At 42.2% G+C, this 22,338-nt stretch overlaps 2 protein-coding genes across 5 annotated transcripts; both read right to left on the bottom strand.

Annotated features, from left to right (window-relative positions):
• Positions 1 to 933: 933 nt before the first annotated feature.
• LOC115614066 (solute carrier family 2, facilitated glucose transporter member 11-like) lies at positions 934 to 9,331 on the bottom strand. 4 transcript variants are annotated; one of them, XM_030500322.1, is made up of 12 exons: positions 9,160 to 9,331; positions 8,873 to 8,971; positions 8,123 to 8,283; positions 7,116 to 7,240; positions 6,639 to 6,768; positions 5,881 to 6,029; positions 5,323 to 5,510; positions 4,392 to 4,502; positions 3,762 to 3,863; positions 2,775 to 2,850; positions 1,584 to 1,711; positions 934 to 1,191 (listed from the first exon to the last, which is right to left on the bottom strand). In XM_030500322.1, exons 1-12 carry the CDS (start codon positions 9,181 to 9,183, stop codon positions 1,015 to 1,017), a joined length of 1,470 nt encoding a protein of 489 aa, XP_030356182.1. In that variant the 5' UTR covers positions 9,184 to 9,331; the 3' UTR covers positions 934 to 1,014. The 4 variants fall into 4 exon arrangements, with proteins under 4 accessions (XP_030356182.1, XP_030356181.1, XP_030356183.1 ...); XM_030500321.1 differs by having other exon boundaries at positions 934 to 1,246; positions 9,160 to 9,327; XM_030500323.1 differs by lacking the exon at positions 4,392 to 4,502 and having other exon boundaries at positions 934 to 1,246; positions 9,160 to 9,328.
• A 2,933-nt stretch (positions 9,332 to 12,264) lies between these two features.
• On the bottom strand, positions 12,265 to 22,338 carry LOC115614067 (solute carrier family 2, facilitated glucose transporter member 5-like). Its single transcript, XM_030500325.1, has 12 exons — positions 22,231 to 22,338; positions 22,026 to 22,124; positions 21,177 to 21,337; positions 20,581 to 20,705; positions 19,571 to 19,700; positions 18,470 to 18,618; positions 17,484 to 17,671; positions 16,325 to 16,435; positions 15,566 to 15,667; positions 15,135 to 15,210; positions 14,670 to 14,797; positions 12,265 to 13,917 (listed from the first exon to the last, which is right to left on the bottom strand). The coding sequence occupies exons 1-12, from the start codon at positions 22,234 to 22,236 to the stop codon at positions 13,711 to 13,713; spliced, it is 1,482 nt and encodes a 493-aa protein (XP_030356185.1). The 5' UTR covers positions 22,237 to 22,338; the 3' UTR covers positions 12,265 to 13,710.

Raw genomic sequence — 22,338 nt, 5'->3', positions numbered from 1 at the left:
AGTGGTAAAAGCATAGTATTGTAAGCTGATGTGACACTGGTGGAGTGCAATGTGTCCTAGGCCATTACACAGCCAGCACACATTGCCGGTCACAGCTTCTGCTTTATTTATTTATTTTAGCAGTTAATTATTTATAAAATGGACTGAATTTCCAAAGTGTCTACTCTCTGTACTCTCTCCGTACTCTCTCAGTACTCTCTGAAAGTGTCTCACTCCCTGTTTCACTCCAGGGCTCCGGTCCTCTAGCTCTCAGCTCTGCCTGTATGTTTGTTAACCCTTGTGCCATCCATCAGATACCCAGAATAAGGCCGAGAGCGCTGCTTACACTACAAAAACTTCCTCCAGATTTTGCTACAACTCATACACATGGAAAGTGCAGTCATTTTGCTCCAGAGGATGCAGGTGAGAGTTCTTTGGCACCAACCCAGGGATTAAGGCTGATCTCTGACAGTCATTATAGAGACAATCAGGACATACAGTTACTTGATGTCAGCTCAAGAGAAGAGAAAAAAATTGAGTTCTCTTTGTTATTCTGCCTGGCCTTTGTTCATGTGCAGTGTTCATGATCAAGGTCCTTTACAGTGTGATATCATAAAGAGATCACATGAAAATAATTTTCAAGAACTATGTTTATGTTTCATCTTCTCTTCATGCTGCTCTTAATCCTGAGCAGAGCTTTCTTACAAAGTAACACAGAGACAAATCCTGCTTCTTTAAAATGACAGCATACGAGAAAGACTTGAAATAAAATTGATGTGTTACGCCTGAAAATGTTTTCCATGTGCCAGTTCTGTGAAGTGTCTGTAGTTATTAATGTCTTCCTGCCTGTTCCTAGCTATTCTAGGAAAGAGCCATTGTCTCTCACCATGAAAAGCAAAGACAAAGGTAAACGTAAAATAGGACTACTTGGATTAATGACAAGCTATCTCTGGATTACTTTTTGCATTACATTTTATTGAGAAAAGTCCATGTTACGGTTTAATTTTCAGTTTGATTTTGAGACAGGGTTTTTTGTCAGTGGGAGTTGCTTGGTGGCCTATCAGAGCTTGGTGCAGAATGTCTTCTCTTCAGTAGCATTCTTCTCCACAGTCTGACGACGTTTCTTCTTAAACTGGCACTTTTTGAATTCCCCTGTGATTTCAGAGGTTGATTTCCCTTTTGTTTCTGGGAGGAACAGGTAGATGAGAACCGCTGAAATGACCAGGACAGCAATAAAGATGAGGAAGCAAAAAGGACCAAGGAAAATCTAGAGATAAAAATAGAACAAGATGAATGATTTCCCTGACAACACTTTGCCTCTAAAGATTCTTGAACACTGTTGATTTGCCCCTGTGAAATGAGGAATAAGTTGGTTTTACAAAAGGAATATTTATTTATCTTTTTAATCTAGTCTTGAGGCAGCAGATGATGTCTGAAGTTGAGGAAAGTGTTTTACATAAATGGCCTCCAAATGCCAGTAAGAATAAGGGATTCACAGCTTTGATCATCTACAAGGCATTTCATCCTACTCCCTGTCCAGAGCAGCCTAGAAAACCAGTTCAAATTGATAGAGTCAAAGAGAAGATTTTAATCAATTTACATACGACAGCAAAGGGGAAAATCATTCCTGTGAAAGTGAGGCCTAGCCAGATGATGATTCCACCAATTACAAAAGCAGAGGACCTTGTCGAGAGGGTGAAGATTTCATTCATGACAGACATGACGGCTCCAGCTGAGGAAAAGACATAAAAAAGCAATAGAAACGTTGTAGTTAACCGTTTTCCTCAAAGTGAATGAACTGGTGTCACTGGTCAAACATAGCCCCAGTAAGTCAGACTACTCTGAGATCATCTACATTTGGGCAGCACAGCCATCTCTATCTGAATTCCCCTAGAGACTTCTCTTGTGGTCCATGGAGAGAGACAGGTACCCCTGAAGTGCAGTTTCTATCCACCTAACATGTATAAAATATAGACATGAATGGCCCTAATGGCTTATTCTCTCCATTGCCTGCAGGAGACACCTGGGTTCTGCTACCACGGGAATTCTGTTAGGTTTTCAGATGTTCGTGGTCCTCATAGACAATAATACAATAATAATAAAGTCTTAATAATAATAAAGGCTTAATTAAAGGTAATTTTTACAATAATAAAGGCTGCCATTTGAATTTGGAGACTGTGATAACTTAAAGTTGTGTTTAATCAGGGACCTTTCAGAGTAGATATTGGTCTTAGGTGAGTGAGGTCCTAGTAGAGAGCTGTAAGTTTGGATCTGGCATTTACTGGTATAGGTGATTCAGGGTGACATTAAAGGGGGATGAGAAAGGACTGAGCAATGCAGAGAGACTGCATGTGCTATCAGGTGTCATTCTTTAATAGAGTAGGATTTTACAGGTAAGTTGAGAAAACTCTGATACTTTAGAAGGGGCTATCTCTGCCACAGGCAAAGACAGAGGATGGACCAGTTGAGCCTGTGTGCACTGAACAGCATTGACACCCTTCAACACAAGTCTCAGTGAATTGATTAACAAGGGGTTTGTTTTGGCTTGAACCTGTAATTCAGTGAGAGGAAACAGGGTTCTCATCCATCCGAGTCTCAATAATTTAAAATAATTTGTTAAAGAAATTGTTTCTTGGATCATAAATTCATCAAAAATTGGGACTCCCACCATTTCAGTACAAACTAAGCTGTTGATTTTCAAAGATATATTCACACAGTCTAATTCTACTTCCATACATTCATGGCTTGTGCTTATCCATGTGGTCCAAGGTCGTTGCTTTTTTTGTTGTACTCACCTGGTCCTAATCCATAGGCAATGACGAATAAAAAGATAAGAATAACACTGCAGTACCGCATCCAGAGGAACTGATCCTAGACAAAGGCAACAGGATGGAAGTGAATGAAAATTGACATTATAGCTGCAGCATGGCTGATCCAAACATACAGGAGAAGCAATTATTTATATAAAAGCCCATGACACTGAGCTCTGCAGTAGGTGCTCACTAGAGCTACTTGTCTTTCTGTACTGAATGCAGTGAAAGGCCAGAAGTAGCCTGCAGTGTCATACCTACAGAGGTGAGCTGAACTGCACCCGTCTGAAAACAAGTAACAAATTCCAAGCTAATTACAATATGGGGAGAATTGTTACTGGTTTAACCTGATTATCTTACTGAATTAGACAATCTCAGAGAAATGTTTAAGTCTCCCGTGAACCAGAAGATATCTGTGAAGCAGAAAGAAGCCGAAAGCTTATGGGCTGAGACCACAATTGCAGCGCAGTGCAAACACTGGTGCTACTGGAGCCACGACACTGGGTTCCTCACTACTTTCCACCATCCCAACTAGAAGTAGCTAGTAAGCTGCAATATGTAGCGGGATCACTTGTGTCAAGGGTGGAAATTGGTGGGTTTTGGAAGCGCCAGTATGCACTGCTTCTGCTGCAGGAGGCATGGGGTAGCACATGTGAAAGGTGGTAGCACGAATGCTCATCTAGGGATTCAAAAGACAGCAGAACAAGACATGAAAGGTTTGCAGAGATCAGAGCTGGAGGAAAGCTCTGCCAGGCCAACGGCTTTACAAAATGTTTCTCACTGACTGTTTGAAAGCCTGATTAAAAAAGATGAACTACAATGCAGGTCCACAAAACCCTTGCAGAGAGGCAGAGTTTGTATTCAGAAGATATCCTGACCTGCTATTTTAGACATGAAAGATAAGGCTGCTTATCTGCCACCCTGCACAAGGAATTCTGATGGAGCTCCACTCCCAGAGAGACATTTACTTACGCTCAGTAGAAGGCTTATTTCAAGCAACATGAGTATCAGTGCCATCAGCAAATAACCACCCCACAGGAGTATCCGGCGTCCAAAGCGATCGATAATGGAACTCTGAGAAGTAGAAAAAACTTGCATCTCACTGGCAGCATGGCAAAATCCAGCTGTCAGACATCCAACAACTCAAGCATTCTTCTTGAGTTCTTTTTTACTTTAGAGAACACAAATCTTATTGGTACAATGTTTGTTATTTTATTGAATTCCTTCCAGCCTCTCTAATGCTATGAATTACCATCACTGCCCAGCGCTGCAGTTACTTCTTCATAAATACCGTATACAGTGGAAGCATGACTCCATTCAAATAGATAAATATACACAAATATATGGAAATAAGTACACATATTTATGTTTGAATTATATTTCATTTATATCTGTATGAAAAAGAGATGATGGAGAATGAAGATGGAAAGAAATATGTAAAAGGTGGGACAAAATTTGGAGTGAATGGTAACAATCACTGGTTTATGCAGTATCACATAAAAATTCTTTAGTTCATAAGGAGAAGATTCATTTTCTTTAAAGAAGAATAGAGTCAACTCACATGTACTTTGACATTTAAAGCCCCAGAGAGGTCTGACTTACACAGAAGACGAGAGAGATGAGCTCAGAAATTGCAACTCCTAGAGATACATATGGGATTATGCTTTCCTGCAGGTTGGCTGTCTGAAAAATTTCTGAGGTGTAAAATGTGATCTGGGAAATAAGAAACAATTCCAAAATGAAGCATAGTCAATAGATGTGATATGTGCTTACCTAGCATCACTTAGAATGAGACTTGTCATCACTGCAAAAGCAGCAGTACATTGTTGGGGCTTAGTGGAGGGAACATACCCGCCTGAGATGTGAAAAATCAAGAAGGTAATGGAGATGAAGAAAAGGGATTTGAAAGGCCAGGGGAAAAAATAACCCAACCAACACAGACGTGCCTCCTCTGCCCACAGTGCTGGCAACTGTAATGAACAAGCTCCAGCAGAGTGCAATGTTTCTGGAGAAAGACCCATAGGTGAGTGATAAAAATGACAGCAGGGGAATGACTCTTAGCTTGGGCTGTACTAGGCACAGCCACCTTTATGTGGAAACAACTGAAAGGAAATTACTGAAAGGATAAATCTCCTTTATCAAATGGAATGACAATTGGATAGCAATAGCTGGCCATCTATTACTGCAGAGGTCAAAGAAAGTGGAGCTGGAAGTCTAGATAAATAGATCTCTGGGTTGTAGCAAGCCTTAGGGTATTTATAACCCCTTCTGCAGAATCTTTGGTAGTACCACCAAGGGAATGAACACAACAGTGCCCTTGCAGGAATTTATGCTGAGTTGGATCTCTTGTATTCCCACCTGAGAAGCTCGCTTAAAGTGTGAAGAATACTAGTGATGATACCACAGATCTTCACAGACAGTGGGCTCTGTGTGAGGGGGAATAAAGTAGATTCAGAGGAAAATGAGAAGCTGGAATTGTGGTGCTTCAGTTACTTAGTAGTAGATCTAAGCATGGAAATAGTGTATACTCAACTGCACTCAAGCCACAGAGCTGTAGACTCAGTAAAATGAGGAGCATGGTGCTCAGCTGTGGATACACAGATGGTTCCTTCAGCATCTCTAGGACATTCATGATTTTGGTGCCTTTTGTTATAGCCTTTTCCTTCATCATGTCATCAAATTCTGTGAGGTAATTCTCTTCTCCCCAGAGTTGCTTCATGGCTAAAGAAGAGACAGAATGAAGTAAAGTCCCCATCATCTGATCCACTCAGAGTTCTGTATTTTTCAAATTTTAATAACATTAAACGTTTGCAGTTCAGTCTGTGTTTTGATTCATCAATCCCTGAGCAAAGGACTAGAATATTGCTTACTTGAACATGCTGAGACTTCCCTGGAAATGGCTTTTAACTTGCTGTAGTATTTAGGGGTAGATCTTAAATATTTCTGATGACTCCACTTAGTCTAGAGGAATTCAATAATGTAATTATGAAGAAATCTGTAGTTGGCTATTAGAACAGCTGACCCCCTCTGTTAGTTTCACTTTACTGAGAGTTATGGTTTAGCTCATTAAGGATCTAAAGTTTTATGTTACCTTTCAAGCAACCAGCTTTGTCTCCTTTTTGCATCAAGAGATAGGGAGGGGACTCAGGAAAGAATGGCAAAAAGACCAGCTGAATCAATGCCACCAACCCAGAGAAGGACAATAGCACATTCCACATGTCTTCAGTTCCTAAAAGATCTCTATGGAAGCATGTTAGAGTGTATTTATAGTCCTGTAAAATTACAATCCATAACTAGTTTGGTATTTTCCTAGATCTTACGTTAGCTAAAGACACACAATGTACATACAGATCTTGGGAAGATCAATTGAAATAGAAGATGCTTAGGCTGGGAAAGGAAAACAGACTCATACTTTCTACTGCAGGACTGAGATTTTTTATGTAATCTGACTATTTTGTAAAGATCAGTGGAGTCTGAATATCCTACAACAGCCTTCTGAAGCAATACTGCATTTCTGAGTGAGGGTATCAAGTACTCAGCAGGATTTTAGATCCCAAGAGTTTACTAAGCATGTTTACATACAATCTTTTCTTATTAACTTCAGCAGAGAGACCGCACCTCCAGAGATGGATTCATTCTTTCTCAAGAGAAAGGCCTTTCTTTCCCCAGTGACATGGAAACCTCAGTGAATGGTATGAGGTAAATGCATCCTTTCTTACAGCTGTATTTAAGCAAAGTAAAACCCCACCCTTAGTGCATATCCATTTCTAGGACTGGGAGAACAACACTTCCCTAGCATACAGAAGACAAATAAATAGAAAACAGGATGAGAAGGAGTAGCACAAGTACCTTAATCCAAGAATTCTTGCTACAGCTTTTCCTAGTGCAAGAAACACAGAGCAGCTCACATTTACAAACCCACGCAACCTCTTCGGTGAGATCTCTCCAGCATATTGAACGTGGGCATTCAAGTGTATTCCTGAAATGAAGAAGAGGCAGGAGAGCTAAAGCTATAGAAAGCAAGAGAGAAGGTCCCTTTTCACCTTCACCTCAAGGTAGCTCTCTCGTTTCTCTTCTGAACTGTTTGCTCTATATCCTCCACAATTATAGGCTGAAAATGTACCTTTTCCTTTAAGCAAGATGTTTAGCTGATCCACCAGATCTCTCTCAAGACCTCTTGAAGCCAAAGGACAGCTCCTCTTACCTTTTCCCAATCTGTTCCTTGTTCCACTGGGATCACTGTGCATGCCTGGGTACTCCCAGCAGGAAGATTTCTGTATCCACCCCAAAGCAGTCACATTAACATGGAGTAGTGGGGAGTCCTACCAGCACCGATGCCCTCAAGGAAGCGCCCAATCAGGATCATCTCAAAAGATTTGGCTCTCCTACTGAAGCCAGTATGCAGTGTGGCTATTATGAGGACCACGTCATTGAACAGCAGACATTTCTTCCTGCAATAGCAAACAACATGTGGGTGTGATCCATGTTTTACTTTTTCATCTTTAGCTGATATCTGCCTGTTATCCTCTGCATTTACAGACCAAGTTTAAACCAATGCTTACAGGACAACCATATCTGATTAGGAAAGGCATGATGTCTTTGCAGGGAAGTGGAAAGGAAGAAATCATATTCCTCTTTTCCATGCTAACACTATGTGAGCACACCATGAAGATGAAGGAAATTCCTGCAGGATAAATACTGATAAGGAATGGTCTTTCTCACTTCTTTACTGTGGATAAGGCTCCCATCTCAAACACTGTGCCTGTCTCCAGAACAGGGCAAAGTCAGCCTCGTGGAGAACATGCTTCACTGTCCGTCCACCTCAAGCTAGAGAGTTCTGGCTTTGTGCTTTATGGCCACCCTCAAAGAGAGGGTTCTGAATGTGGCTTGAGGGACTTCTGCTTATCTTTGCTGAAACTCTTATTATTCATACAGAGGAATGAACCTGCACATTTTTTTAAAAGGCCGTGATCAGTAAAAAGGAAAGAAAAACTTTTGCCTACAGAATATCTATGCCCTGCTGCATTATTGCAGTGGTGTTGGGCTCCAGAGGGCATTATTGCCCAATAAAGACATTTCAGAGACTTATTTTTTACCGAAATTTCAGTGAAAATACAGGAATTGTATGGCACCAAAAACTGTGACAAGGGGATTAGAAATGGTGGCATATTCCTGTCTCTCTAATGTACCTAGGGGTAGTTATACACAGAGAGTGGAGCAAATTCTGCACCAGAAGGGGGCAGTGAGAATTCTGTTGTCTGTTATATTAGGTGAGTGACATTTAATTGCTTCCCTTGTTGCAGCCTCTATTAGCTATTGGGAAATATACTTACTTTCCGTATTTTGCTGTCAGGAGCCCACTGCACAGACAGCCTATCATTCCACCTACACAGTACATAGACACGATGAGGGACCACAATAATGTGAGTGTCTCCTGTTGCAGCACAGACCCGTATCGCTCCAGCCAAGTTTCGTTGATAAACTTCTGAATGTACTGGGACAGAAAAAGAGATTTTCACAAACAATAGTTCTTCATAATGTTTACAGCTTTAAAACGTGAATAATAGTCATTGGTAAAAGCATGACTATGGGACACTTTTTTGCAAATTAGGATTGACATTTCCTCTCATACAGACTAACAGTGTAAGAGAATCTTTCAAAAAGCAATTATACACTTTAGTCTGTTGAATCCTGGCACTCCTACACCAAGACAGTGGGACCTTTTATTGACTCTAGTGAAGGGCAATTGCTTCTGTTACAGGTAGCGGTTATAAAGAGAAAAGGGCTGAACTGAAGGTTGAGATTCAATCAGCTAGTTGTTAATCTTTTTTCTCCATGGCATAATCTTTAAAGAGGGTGTTTCAATATGTTGTTCCCGCACAATTTTGTGGTAAGTTATCTTTGGAGCACAGCTCCTAAAAATCGTGCAAAGTCCTTTTGTCCTTTGACAGTGGATAGTACGGCATTGGAAAAAGCTGGGAATAAACTCACATAGCAACACCGGACAGATTTTTTAGAGCATCTTCAAAGAGTAAGGCCATGACGAACAGATACAGATGTGATCTTATGAAGGCTTTGCTTACCGGAGATGTGTAATTGATGACAGACATTTGAAAACCAGACAGGTGGGTTCCCCCAATCCCTAGCACCATAATCATTAGCAATAGCTTCCGGTATTGAACCTGCCAAAGGTGACGAAACACATTGTAAGTTCCTGATACCTTCTGGCTTTAGACCAGGAGATAATTAATGAGATGTTCTGTCTTCACATTTCTATGATTTACTGTAAAATGCAAACACCCATTTTGAATTTTTCAATAATGCTGCTTGTCAGTGAGTAGGGCTAGAAGACAAGAAGTTAGATACTCACCAGGTCTGAGAGGAAACCAGCCATTTGCCCTTGAAAACCTGCCTGCTCTGAGAGCCCTTGTCAAGTCTGTCAGATGAGAGGTATGTTTTCTATGGGTAGATTCTAAGTGGGGATCCCAGCACAGAAGTTAAATTCTAACCATGTGGCTTTTAGTGAATTGTGTCCTCCTCCAGCAGTGACCAGGGCCCCTTTTTGCTGGTTTAATTATTCCAAGACCCAGATATGCCAGGCTGATTACAACACTGGTAAATGTTTATCCTTCTGCTGTTAGGAGTGTTCCCCCTCACTTGTACTGCCAAAGCAACTGCATGTTCCTGTGAGGAGTCAGATGGTGTTCCCATGTTTCTTTCAGGATAGTAGAATTTCTCTTCACCTCTCTGACATGCAGCTTAGGCTGAATGTTTTTCCTTCTCTCAAGTCTTCTACAGAGATCAGCCACTAGTATTTTTAGTATTATTAGCTGAGCTGTAAGGCCTCTTCTCGCGTGCTGTAAGATTTTCAATTGCTTCAATTGCTGAAGTGATTTGAATGATTTTCCAGTTGCAGTACGTGAGTCCATGAATATTGGCATATTGGGTCCTTGCGAACTCCCAGTTCTTTATACAGGGTCGCGCTGTTTCCAGAACCACTCAGAAGCCTCACTCTTGCCTCTGTAACAATGGAGGTGGCTACTGTGTGCCTGAGTGAGATGCTCATTCTGGTCTGGCTTGAGAACTGATTTTTAGAAGTACTTTTCACCTTAAGAAAAATTATTTTAATCAGCTAAAGACTTGACTATTTACAGAGAGTGCAAGTTACTTCTTACTTCCTTCAGGCTTCTATGTGTTTCATGTAAGATTTTGTACTACACTGAATACAATGTAGTTCAGTCTGCACTACAAAGATTTAACTGTCTGTGGTTAGTGCTGAAAGGGGCAGTGAGAAGGTGGGGCTAATGGTTCTGAAAGCAACAGAAGCTTTGCTCAGGAGCGTAGTGGAAGCGCTGACATTCCTCCTACAGTTTGCTTGTCACATTACAGAGACTGACAGCCCCAGGCTGTCCCCTGGGCCGTGTGCCCTGCAGCACAGGGCAAGCTTGCTGAGTCACGCCTTGACCTTTCTCCTGCTGCCTGTCCCAGTAATGCTCTCTCCAAACCCTCTGCCCTGGTGTCTTGCTGCGCATCAGTGCAGTGAAATAATTCAAGTGGAATTCATCTTTTCACCCATTCCATTTTCATCATTCCTGAAATCTTCATTACCTGACATCAGATGTGGTCATGTATTTCATTCCTTCGCGTCTCAGCACAGACTCCTCAAACGCTATCGCTTCCTCTTCTAAAACACCCCAGAATCTATCTTTCTCTTTAATTACTACTGCAAAAATCCCTGTCTTTATTTAGTTTTTTTCTTGCTTCTTACAAATTCCTCCTCTCAGTTTCCAGTCACTTCAACACTGGCCACTGCCCTCTCCTCAGCTAAAGGTTTCGCTGTCACAGGGAAGACTGCAGCCAGATTGTACGGCTGCCTCCTGTCCTCTCTTACCACCACCCCCCACTTTATCTTCAAGGATCAGGCCAGAGCTGCGTCCAGCAGAGCATCCCAGAGCTGTCAGTTGCAAATAATAGTGTTAGGCAAAAGCATAAGAGCAGAGCAAGTGTGTAGTGATGCTTCCCCCGTGTGTTTTCCAGCCCCCAGTGACGAGCAACACAGAGACTTTGTTGGTCAGGATGGTGTCTTTGTATTTGCTCCTTACACCCGTTTACTGATATCCTCTTTGAACTCTTGTAAACTTTTGTTGTTCCCAACTCCTGGGGCAGAAAGGTCAAATGAGATACTTGAACAATCCAGTGTTACTTTTTGCTTTCTGTCAGGACACGCTAAAAGCTACTTTTGAAATAATTAACCCTCTCTTTTGCCATTTCTCTCTTTTTATCTTTCCTTTTAACTTCTTCTGTTTCCTGTGTCAAATTTGAATGTCAGATCTCTGTTTCCAGATTTTTTCATGCTGCACTGTCTCATACAAGTCTGTTTTTATTTTTCTTTTCCCTTTCAGAAGCGTTCTGCCAGTCTAGCAGCAAACCACTTTGCTAGACTCAGACAGCAGGGTTCAAGCATCTTAGAGTGGGGTCATGAGCAGGGAGCCTGAATGAGCTAGAGAGGAAAGGAGGATTTGTTCTTTGAGCTGAGAATGGGAAGCATGGCTGCTGGAAGGAAGGACACACATGGCAGCTGTTGTTCTTTCTGAAGGAGTTTTGAAACACTCTGTCTGTGGCCAGATTTTAAGATCTAGCTGATCAAACAGTCCCTGCAGCACGCTGTTTCTCCTGTCTGTATTTCTCCCAGAATATTCACACTGATATCTCATTTCTATCTGGGTTCACCCTTTTGTTCAGTGCTGTAATATGGAAGAAAAAAAGACTTAAGTGCATAATACAGTTCTTATTTATTTTCATACAGAAGAGGACAGAAGAGTCTTTCCACCTAAGATTTGAACACTACAAGAAATGTACTTATTCCAGACCTGGTGCTTAACTCTCCCAATACCCTTAGCTTGGAGGGATTTTGGTTTCAAAGATGTCATGCATTGCATTTGTGTGATCTTGGAAATCAAACAGATATGCTGCAGATTCACAAGTACCTCCCTAACCTTTATTCCCAATCCATGCTAGTTGATGGCAGTGTTAATGATTTACTGCACTTTCCCGCTTCTGACCCATTTAGTGTCTTGTAAGACACTAAAAACTTCCTCAGTGGCAGCCAGTATGGCTGAGAAAGACCAGAGCAAATAAAGACTTTAGAAAAATCAAGGTCTTACCTAATCCTTTCCTTCTTTCTCTCTCTCTTTTTTTTTTTTTCCTTCTTTCCCCCAGCATTTTTGCCCAGAAGCAGGAATGTGGGTCAGCTCTGCTGTGGTACTGTGGAATCCATGTTCTCTGGCCTTGAAACTATAAACTTTGTCTAGCTTTCTTTTGTAATATGATGATTGTCATAGGAAGGATGGCTGTATTGGAGATGTCTACTGCTCTTGGCATTACCTCTTGGCACTGCTACCATATTGATGTGAAGATAAAATAGTAGTTTTATCTGCACAGACTTAGGGCTGTGAAAGAAACTACCACTCAATAGTCAGGTCCTTTTGCAAATTTTATTGTGCAGCATCTGCAGCAGTCAGTAGCGAAGATCTCATTTCCAGAACAAGACACACACAGTTTTCCTTGACCCCAACAACACAGTCCCAGAATATGGGCTCTCCTCTGAGTCCCTGACTCTTCCATCAATGAAAACCAAATCCAGGCATGATCAGTAGGATGTGTTTTCTTACCCACTGCGTTTTTATTTCCTTATCAGTAAACTGTAAAGCATGAAGAGCAAGAATGTGTCACATCCTACATCAATGAATACAAAAAGTGAAGCCTTTGTTATCATGTTTTGTCATTAAAATGTGGAGTATTCAGAGGTCTGAAAAGAGAAGCAAACACTCAGACATACAGACTAGGTTCTCCTGAAGGAGCACCACTCTTTTTTGCCTCATCAGTACCAGGTACTCTCGGGAACGCAATCCCATTGAAACTCAGTGTTCCTCCTCTCTGACATGAAATAGCTCCAGGCTGAAGACACGCTACATAGTTATTGATGATGAAGGAGAACTTGACAAGTCTGGATTAGCCCACTTATGATTTCCTGCAGCTCTACTTTCTTTGGTCTTGCTTTTTCCAGTGCTGGCATATCCCTGTTTGTCCCAATAGGAGAATCTCCAAAATCTAGGCAATGTACCTGATTACCAAGCAAGAGGTTTGACTTGAGGCAACAGGTTATGCTTGGATACTGTTCTAGCATAGTGTCTCCTTTACACCAGGACCTTTTATCTCCTTCACACCTTTTTTCTTCAGACATAGCAATGACTTCCCCCCTCCTCGAAATAAAAAAAAATTAAAAGGGATGAAGACCATGCTGCAAGTCACAGAAGTGTGGTCATAAGCTCCTCAAGAAAATCATAGTTGCCCTCGTACCTTGTACTTGCTCTCAAGTCTAATTGTAAGAAGGGGAAACATTGCATACCAATTCTGCCTACTGACAGGCAGGGTACTCTTCTTCCACTGGATTAAAGAGCTAAATGCTTCTTTTCATGTGGACTGAAGTTCCTTCTCTGGGAAAGCTCAGCAGCACTGGCTTGTTCATAGGAGCAGATAAATGCAGTGTGAAAGCTCTGTCTTCTCTTTCTCTGTTTCACAAGTATGCTGTACATCTGAACCTTCCACACTCACTTCCTCCAGTAACTGTGGAGTCCTTGTTTTGGTAAGGAAAGTAGGAGGTCCTGTGCTCTCAGTTACACAGCTGCTAACTTGCAGGGACTGACAAAGATCTTATTTCTTTCTAGACTGTGTGTAATTTTTTTCTGCAGAGGATTGAATTCAGCTCATATTCCAGCAGTTGGAGAGAGCCACCAAATTCATCCTGCACTGCAAGTGATTATTTTTAAAATACACTTTTGTGCTGTTTGTGGAGAGACAGATTCTCTCTTGTTTAGTGAGGCTTCTGGGCACTACAGTAATAAGAGTGGAGAGTTTGTTATTAAAGTCTAGTAACAGTCACCACTGAGCAGTTACTCTGCTCTAGGATTGTCTGTTTCTTCTTTCCACGGTAGTTCAGGCAGTTGAACTCCTCCATGACCTGCAGAATGGTCTTTCCTTTGGTCTCTGGCATCACCAGGAAGACAAAGATAGCCATGGACAAACAGTATGTCAAGAAAATGATGAAACAGAAACTACCAAGACCTTCCTATAGGAAAAGAAAGAGACAAAATGTGTTCATACCAATCGATCTAGATTTCTTTCTCTTATGATACAGAGTTTCTGGTTTTCTATTTGTTAAAAAAGTTGGTCAGGGACTCAATGTAAATCCTGCTTGCTGCCACCTGGGAAATGGCACAGAGTAGTAAGATGAACTAATTCTCCTTTCCTGTTTTAAGGAGGAAAGCTCTATGCTCAGCAGAAATTGAATGTCATTGCTTGACAATCTAGAGAAGTGCTGAGCTTCAGTAACTCTTCTGTCTGCTCTGTCCTTAGTCTGTGCTAGACTGGGGAAGGTAGGCAGCGTGTCAGTTCTGTCCTTCCTTGCACAGTCCAGAACTGCAAAGGCTTTTGTTTCCTGCTACGTACAAGTGCAGGGAGAGATCTCTGAAACTGCCCATTTTCCAAATTAACCCCAAAGGAGATGAACACATAGGAGAGGGGTGAAAAAGAAGGGATCCCCTCATGACATTCAAGTAACTTGGGATAGTTGTTTGCGCCTCTGTCATTGCTTCAGTGTTTGTCAGTATCACACTCTAACTGTGCATATAGTATTAGCAGCATTTATCTAGAGTTTATCTAGCACTTTCACTAGGTATCTGGGTAAGAAGAAAAAGGCATCAGAACTGCAATTAGTTTGAGCTGTCCTGCATGTGAAGTATTGAAAAAGAGAAGCATGCTTTGGATTCAAGAAAGGTCTTATCTCCTCTGAACTGAAACAAAACACCCTGCTTTACTTACCACAATGAAAGGGAACAAAAGTCCAAGGATGAAAAGTTGGATCCAGTTTATACTACCATTGAAAACATAAGCGGCTGGTCTGTATGACTGAATGAATATTTCTGTGGGCAAGGAGCATAACACTCCAGCTGAAAAAAACCCATGTTGGAGAAAAAAGGAAGTTTAGAAATTTTGGAAGATGCTTCTGCAACTTGCACTTGATATATTGCCATGTAAGTTAATAATTTTAACTGACCTGGAAGTGTTTGAGGTGCTGCTTGGCTCTTCAGGAGGAAGGCATGTAGGAATGCAATATGAAATGAAGTTTTACCTCCTACCACAGTGTGGAGGGGAACATCTACCCCTGCGCTGAATCAGGAGTAGGGATTCACACTAACTGTGGAACAGCTACACCTGGGACCTCTCCTAAAGGCTGAAGTGAGGAAGGAATGAGTATACGAAACCATTCCAGTAGAAAATACCAACCTGGCCCAATGCCAAAGCTCATGATGAAAATAAAGATGAGCACAACAGAGCAGTATGGTACCCAGAAAAAGGAATCCTATGGTAGGAAATGAAAAGCAAATAATATCAGAAATTAAAATTGTATTTATCCAGCTCCATTAAAAACGTTCATCACTGCTAACTATGTCTATGTTACACATACATCTGTTTCCTCTACTTCCAGAAACTTCAGGAGGAGGTAATCTTGACAGTGATCATGGTTGTATAACGCCATTGGCTTTAATCTGCATGTACATGGGCGGGAACAGCCCTGTTAGAATGATGGTTAGCCCCAAAAATACTTCTACTCTGACTAAAAAGCTACTTGTGGTAAGGGAAATGGTGATGATATCTGCCATATAATAAAACATCAAGACCTGACACAGCTCTATAATGCGTAAGTAGAGTCTTACCTGCAGCGAAAGTGTGACTGTGAGGAGCCCTAAAGCTAAGGCCATAACAGCGTAGCTTTTCCACAGCAGCGTCTTCCTTCCTGCACGCTCAATTAGGAAACTCTGCAACCGGAAGGGCATGCTGTCAGCTCCACAGGACACAGGACAGACCTTAAGGACAGGCACTGGTGAGCTGATCCGGTAGCTGCTTTCGCCAGATACGCAGGGAACCTCTGAAGAGACTGCTATGTAGTACCTCCTCTGGGAGAGTGAGTGAGGGCACCTGGGGGGACTGAGCACGACCAGGAACTGCAGGGACAGGGGGAAGGTGGAGAGGTGCAGGGCTGCAGGGAGCATTGCCTGGGCAGAGGAGATCTGAGGTGGCACTCTGGTGGCAAAGGATAGCCAGGGAGCTCAGCAAAGTGGGAATGCTTGCAGTGTTAATTGCCATGAATCCTACAGCCTCCCAACAAGCAGACACAGTGTCCTACCAACAAGTAGACACAGGGACTGTCATCTGCCTTTCCTACAGAGGGGAACTGGGACTCCCAAGGATGGCTGAGGCTGGGTCACGATTTTGAGAGAAAATCCTTTCCTCCCATAAATTGCATATGCCCATGTTTGCAGGGTGTGTGGAGAGGATTTTGTGTGATCAGTGCAAATACCACAGTTGATTTGTTGCAGAACTTTTGATCCTTGAGTCTCCTTTTACAGTAGTTCTAAAGATTGAAGTGAACCATGCATTACAGCAGAATGAAATTCAGCTGAAGGGCCACTTACACACATCAGTGTGGTGAGGACCTCGGTGATCCCAACTCCAAGGGAGACATAGCGGGTTTGAGCAGGGGAGATTCCAGCATTTATAAAGACACTGTATGCATAAAAGTAGACCTGGGAAGAACAGAAAGGTGTGAAGGCTGTACTCATGTGCTCATGTTTACAGTATCTTCTGTCTTTTTTGACAGAAAATAACTAATCAGATCTTAACAAAAGAGAAAATCTTCATTTCAGTAACTAATCCTCAATGTTTTCATGAGGCTTACTTGTGCAGAACAGCTTTTACAAGCACCTCTGTCTTGAACTCAGTAAGAAATACAGCCTTTTTCTTCTCTTTTTGCTTTTAGCACTACCTTTGTCTTATGTTACAGGTTATAATTCTGACATCTTTCACGTTTCAGTGTTTTGTGTACTTTGGATGAGAAGCATACAGAAATGTGGACAGTACATAAGCAAATGGTTTAAATTCTCTTTCTACATAATCTTGAAGATTTTGATAGATGTAAGCACTCATAAAGCATAATAAATTCCACTGTTAATACGCTCAGCTTCTGCTGGTCCTCTGTGGTATAGTTACTGCAGCACTAGTCAGGGTAGAAAGGGGTCTTACTAATCTTGAAGTCTTTCTGAATTTGCAAAATTAATCTGGATTTTGAAACTTTTATGCTTTCACTATAAGCTCATTTTATACAATAACTATTCTCATACTCAATACTATCTACTGAATAGAGATATTTCCAGAAAAAAAAAAAAGATATAACAGAATATATATCAGTAACTGTTACATATATTACTGGAATGTTGTAATTGTCTATAATCAAAAAAAAGTGCACAGTTAAAGGATTTAGAAAGAAACCCAAAGAGGTAGGAGTATGGAAATGCTCTTGCCAGCCTAACTCAGTTTGTACTGAGATGCCTGAACAGTTTTGGGCAGTGCCTTCTGGAGTTCAGAAACCCAGAGAGGGTTATGCTGTTCTTTACTTGTTTGGTATTTGTGATTTTATTTTATCCCCTTCCATTCTCTTATCATAACAGGGTAATTCATAGAGATGTCTTCACATGACAGTTGCTAAAAGAAAGTTCTCAACTTATCCCAGGTCCCAGACTTCTGTGGTAAAAGACTATAGTAAGCAGCAAAAGCAGAGAAAAGTAGCACACATACCACATTGGAGCCAATTAGCTGCGTGCAGGAGCAGACAAGGAAAAGAGTGATGAACTGCCAGCGGACAGGTCTGTCGCGAAAAAGATCACACATGCTCTTAGCCTTCTCCTCACGGGTGGCTTCTTGCTCTGCCATCATGTCATCTATTTCAGCCATATGGTCACCATCTCCCCAGAGCCACTTCACAGCTGGAAGGAGAGGAAGAGAGATGACTCCTGGTCCAAGCTCACCAGCACAGACATGAATTCAGAGGGTTACTTCCTGCCTTGCAGAGTGTCTTAGTTGAGCTTCAGGTTCTTTGCTTGTGTGAATTTTCTAGAGATCTGGGTTTAGATTAGACACAGATCCAGTTAATTTCTGTCTATTTTTACCCATAAGTCTTAATCACAACCTCACCTTTGGCCAATAGCTGCTTACTGTGTTTCAATGTAAATCACTTACCAATCCTCCCCTGAATACCCTCCTGCTAAAGGTGCAATTCTAAGGTATACACCAAAACACAGACAAGGAAAAGTGACTCCTACTTTATAAAATAAGTCTACATCCAAGAGTTCTCTCTTTTGACACCTAAAAACCCGCAATGGTTGTTCCTCTGTTTATGTCAGTAGTTGGTGTTAGGGTTATTGAAGAACTGGAATGCTTACAGATAAGACATGACAGTAAAGAGCATCCCTTTCTTACACAGAGCCAGAAGGTACGATATCCACAGCCTGACTATTCAGGGCAGAATCTGTACTGATGGAAATACAAGCTGTGTGTGATCACATCCCTCAGAGGATCCTGGCAGAGGGTAAGGGAAATACTAGTGCCAAGAGAACGCTAATACCAAACCAGGGGTGACTGTCTTTCATTAAAGCTGAAGGTGGTTCCAAAGCCAAAAGACCAAGAGTCTTTTTCCCAGCTGTACTCTCTTCCAGGCTCATGTGGTGCTTTACTGTATTCTCCACTTTTTGTTGAAATGGTTGCTTTTTGCCCTATTTCCTTACCTTTGATGCACCCCTCCTTGTCCTTTTTGTCAATGAGCAGGTAGCGGGGGGAGTCTGGGAAGAAGGGGAGGGTGAGAAGGTGAACGAGGGCAGGAAGTGCATTGACTGCCATGAGAATTGGCCAGAGAGCATCTACTCCGAGAACTTCTCTGAAACAGAACCAGCAGAATGAGAGGAGCTGAGCAACCCACAGCAAATGTGAGCACACACAGACACAGCGTGGTCCCTCGGCTCTGCTGCGGGTGTCCTTGAAGCTCTCACCCAGCAGTCTCCAGCATTCCTCAGCCCATGAAAACCTCAATGGGAGGTGGAAGGGGAGAGCAGCGTGCTGCTGCCAGCAGCACACCAGTTACACAGTGTTGCCCCCTGTTGCACAGTGGTGAGTGCAGCACTGCTGACTGCACCCTCCTGCACAGCTGGAGCCCACAGGGGTGAACCGTGTCCTGGCACAAGCACTGAGGAAAGAACTTGCCCTGGCTTATCCCTCTGCTACTGATCCCAAGAGCCTCAAGTTACAAGACAGGATCATTGGGTTATCAGCCTGGTGCTGACTGCCCCGTGTAGCAGCTGCTGGGTTTCCTGGTTTTTTGAGAATATTGTGGCCAGAAAGACACTTGCCAGGGGAACAGGACAGACCATTTTTGGCACAGGACAAGCAGAGGAGCCTGTGCAGGGGGGAATGAATCCACCACAGTTTTCTGGTTTCATGGGTGTGCTGGTTTATGTGTATTTTCAATTAAGTTGGGATGGATCTGATATTCCCTGCTCCTTCTAAAAAAAATTAAAAGTAAAGGTCAGTTCTTACAAAAGATGGATTTCTTTCAAAACCCATTTGAATCTGGTAAAGGTTTTTATTATCAGTATTTTTATCTGTCTTTGCTAGGAAGCAACATCATTGTTCAGGATTAAATATTTTGCATGATTTCTGTTTCCCATTGACTTAAGTCAGAAATTCAGAATGAGCTAATTCAGTCTGGCTGCATAGGGTACCCTGAAAACATGTCTAAAAATAGTTGCTGATTTGCCTATTGGTAGGCTTACATGAACATATGCATGTATTTTAATAACAGAAGAAATGAAATAGGTCTCAGACCCCCTTACCTGAGACCCAGAGCAAATCCTACAAATTTTCCCGTGGCGATGGCAGTAGAAGCGGTTACAGCAACCAGCCCACGGACATGCCGCGGGGCACTTTCCCCGGCATACATGAGATGGATGTTCAGAGCTGAACCTGCAATTACAAGTGTTTGTCAGGGCAATTCGAACTCCCAAAGGTCTGGTGTTCTGGAGTGGACCATTATGGGCAAAGCATATAGGGTGAGGCTCCAGGATAACTTTTCACCACGCGGAGCATTCTGCATGACATGAAGCATGTTCCTGGTACCGTGGCCTTGTGTCTTTCCTAAAACTTTCACTAAGCAAGTGTGTTCCCCTGGGGAAATCTGCTCTCCAGCAGGCTGGCCTTCTCCTACAGTGTTTCCCACAGCCACATAGAGGGTGTTGCTGTTGCTCCCTTTAATCTTAAATTGTATATTTCAGTGCCTACTCAGGATGCTATGTGCCTTAATGTGTGCTTCAAACCAGCAAGTTAACAAATGCTCTATATTCCATTTGCTCAGTTATCCTTTCTCAATTATTTTTGCTGGTTAGTATTATCTGTATCCAACTGCTCAGGGATTGAAAACACGGACACAATGTAACCTTCTGAGGCACCTGGAAACTAGAATTGCCCAGCTTGAAAACCATCCTCTTGTTTGTAATATGGGATTCAGTATCACCCACAACAAGCAGCCACAGAAATAAGAGGTCAGCTTTCTATTGGCTGAGCATGCTCCTCTGAATTATTGCGTGCGTTGGCTTTTTCACAGGTTGGCAGTACTTTCTGTCTGGATTGGATATAAAGATAAAAGAATGAGGAATGGAGATGTCACACATGATTAATTTAATGATGTTGGTGTTTTATTATTTAGTTAAAAATGCATTCAGAAAGCAGATCCTCTGCAGAATTTAGTAAAAATCTGTGATGTGTATACTCAAACTGGTAAATCCTTGTGTCCCTCAGTCACTGCTCTCCCAACTATTTAATGCCATAGGTAGGAATGCTGATTTACCTCCACACACTCCAGCAAATAATCTTCCAACAAGAATCATCTCAAAGGATCCACACAGCTGGCTGAGTCCCATCAGAGCCGCACTCAGCAGGGAAGGGATATCGGCAAACAGCATGGCCTTCTTCCTGGAGTTCATTTAAATTCATATGAGCATAAATAGTGTCCCTGTGTCATTCACAGCCTTACAGAAGTTGTGTAAGTTGTACCCAGTTGAAGACTCTGTGCTGGCTTTTGAGATTAGCTGCAGTGAAGTAAATGGGAAATGGGAATGGGAAAAATTTGTCGTGGACTGGTAAACTAGTTTGATGCCTCTAGTGGAGCCAGTATCTACACTGAGGAAGAGGCTTTGTGAGTGGTCATCTGTGAAATTCACTTTAAAATGCATTTACTCCTCATGTGACTTCTCTGGACTGGATTTGCTTTGGAATTTATAAGGGAGAGGGTACAATTTTCTTTGTGGTCATTGGCAGATTTTGCCATTCTGTTTCTTCATCTGAAGCAGCTCTGGGCTGCTCACAGTGCCACTTCACAAGCAGTGTTTCTCCCATGAGAGTTGTGGCTGTAAACAGAAAGACTAACGTAATCATCATTCCTACCTTCCAAATCTAACAGACAAATATCCGGCAGACAAGGACCCCAGAAGCCCACCAATGCTGTAAATGGACACAATGAAGGACCACATCAAAGTAATCATCTCTTCACTGGGAGAAGAGCCATATCTCCTCAGACAGGTCTCACGAATGAAACTTTTGATGTACTTTAACACAAGAACAGAAAACAATGGACTCAGTCAACACATTTTTGCATAACTGCACCACTTTTTTACTTCTCTTACCTACTTACTGGTCTTTTTGATCCATTTCTATTGACACCTTGGTTGTAATCTTAGCCCCAGTGAAATCTAAGGGAATTCTGCCACTAACATCACATGTGTTAATGATTTAGCAACAAGGTGCAGTGAATAAGTACATCAACTGTGAGTGCCACTAAGAGAGTGGCTTTGGCACCATTCAGGATAAAAAATACCTCCCCTGATTTTGCTTTTCCAGCTGTAGGTATTAGAGCTGACCGCAGTTCTAGAGCTACAGTCCATCCCTGTCCTTTTTCACCTTACAGACCTAGTGTGTGTGGCCAAGCAAATGGTACAAAGGACTCCCTGAGCACTGGAAAGAGGAGAATGTCCTGTGAGCAGTCCAGTTCAGTAAGGGGAAAATGGCTGACTCTATAAATATCACTCATCCTTCCCTTTCTCAGTTCTGTCACACCAGACAGATGTTAAAAACCCATGAAACACAAGAGCAATAGCAGCTGCTCTTAGAAGCAAGAAACCACAGTTAGTTTTGAGAGCAGAAGTGACGAAGTTAGTGCTTGCATGTAGAGGCAGGAACACATAAGAACATTGAAGTTCATGCTGGTAGCTCAATCCATGAGCTGTCCATGCTTACCTCAGCAGGAGAATTGATGATGGAGATCTGCAACCCATATTGGAAAGCTCCACCAATACCCAGGACAAAAGCCAGGAGGAAGAGATTGTAGCTCATTTTCTGGCAGGAAATAAAAGCAGCAAACAAAGCTGGTACAGCCATTCAGACATGTCCCCACTGTCCTGTTCACCTCCACAACTCCAACAGCCTGAGCAATGCCACACACCTGCATCCCCTGACACCAAGGAGCCAGTGCAGAGTGCAATAGAAGACCACAGCTACTAAAGCACAGGACAGTGAGGAATTTGAGGAGAGGCAAAGCTTGTAGCTGCCT

Source organism: Strigops habroptila, chromosome 11 (assembly GCF_004027225.2).
Source record: "Strigops habroptila isolate Jane chromosome 11, bStrHab1.2.pri, whole genome shotgun sequence".
NCBI lineage: Eukaryota > Metazoa > Chordata > Aves > Psittaciformes > Psittacidae > Strigops > Strigops habroptila.
This window is presented reverse-complemented; position numbering and strand designations above follow the sequence as displayed.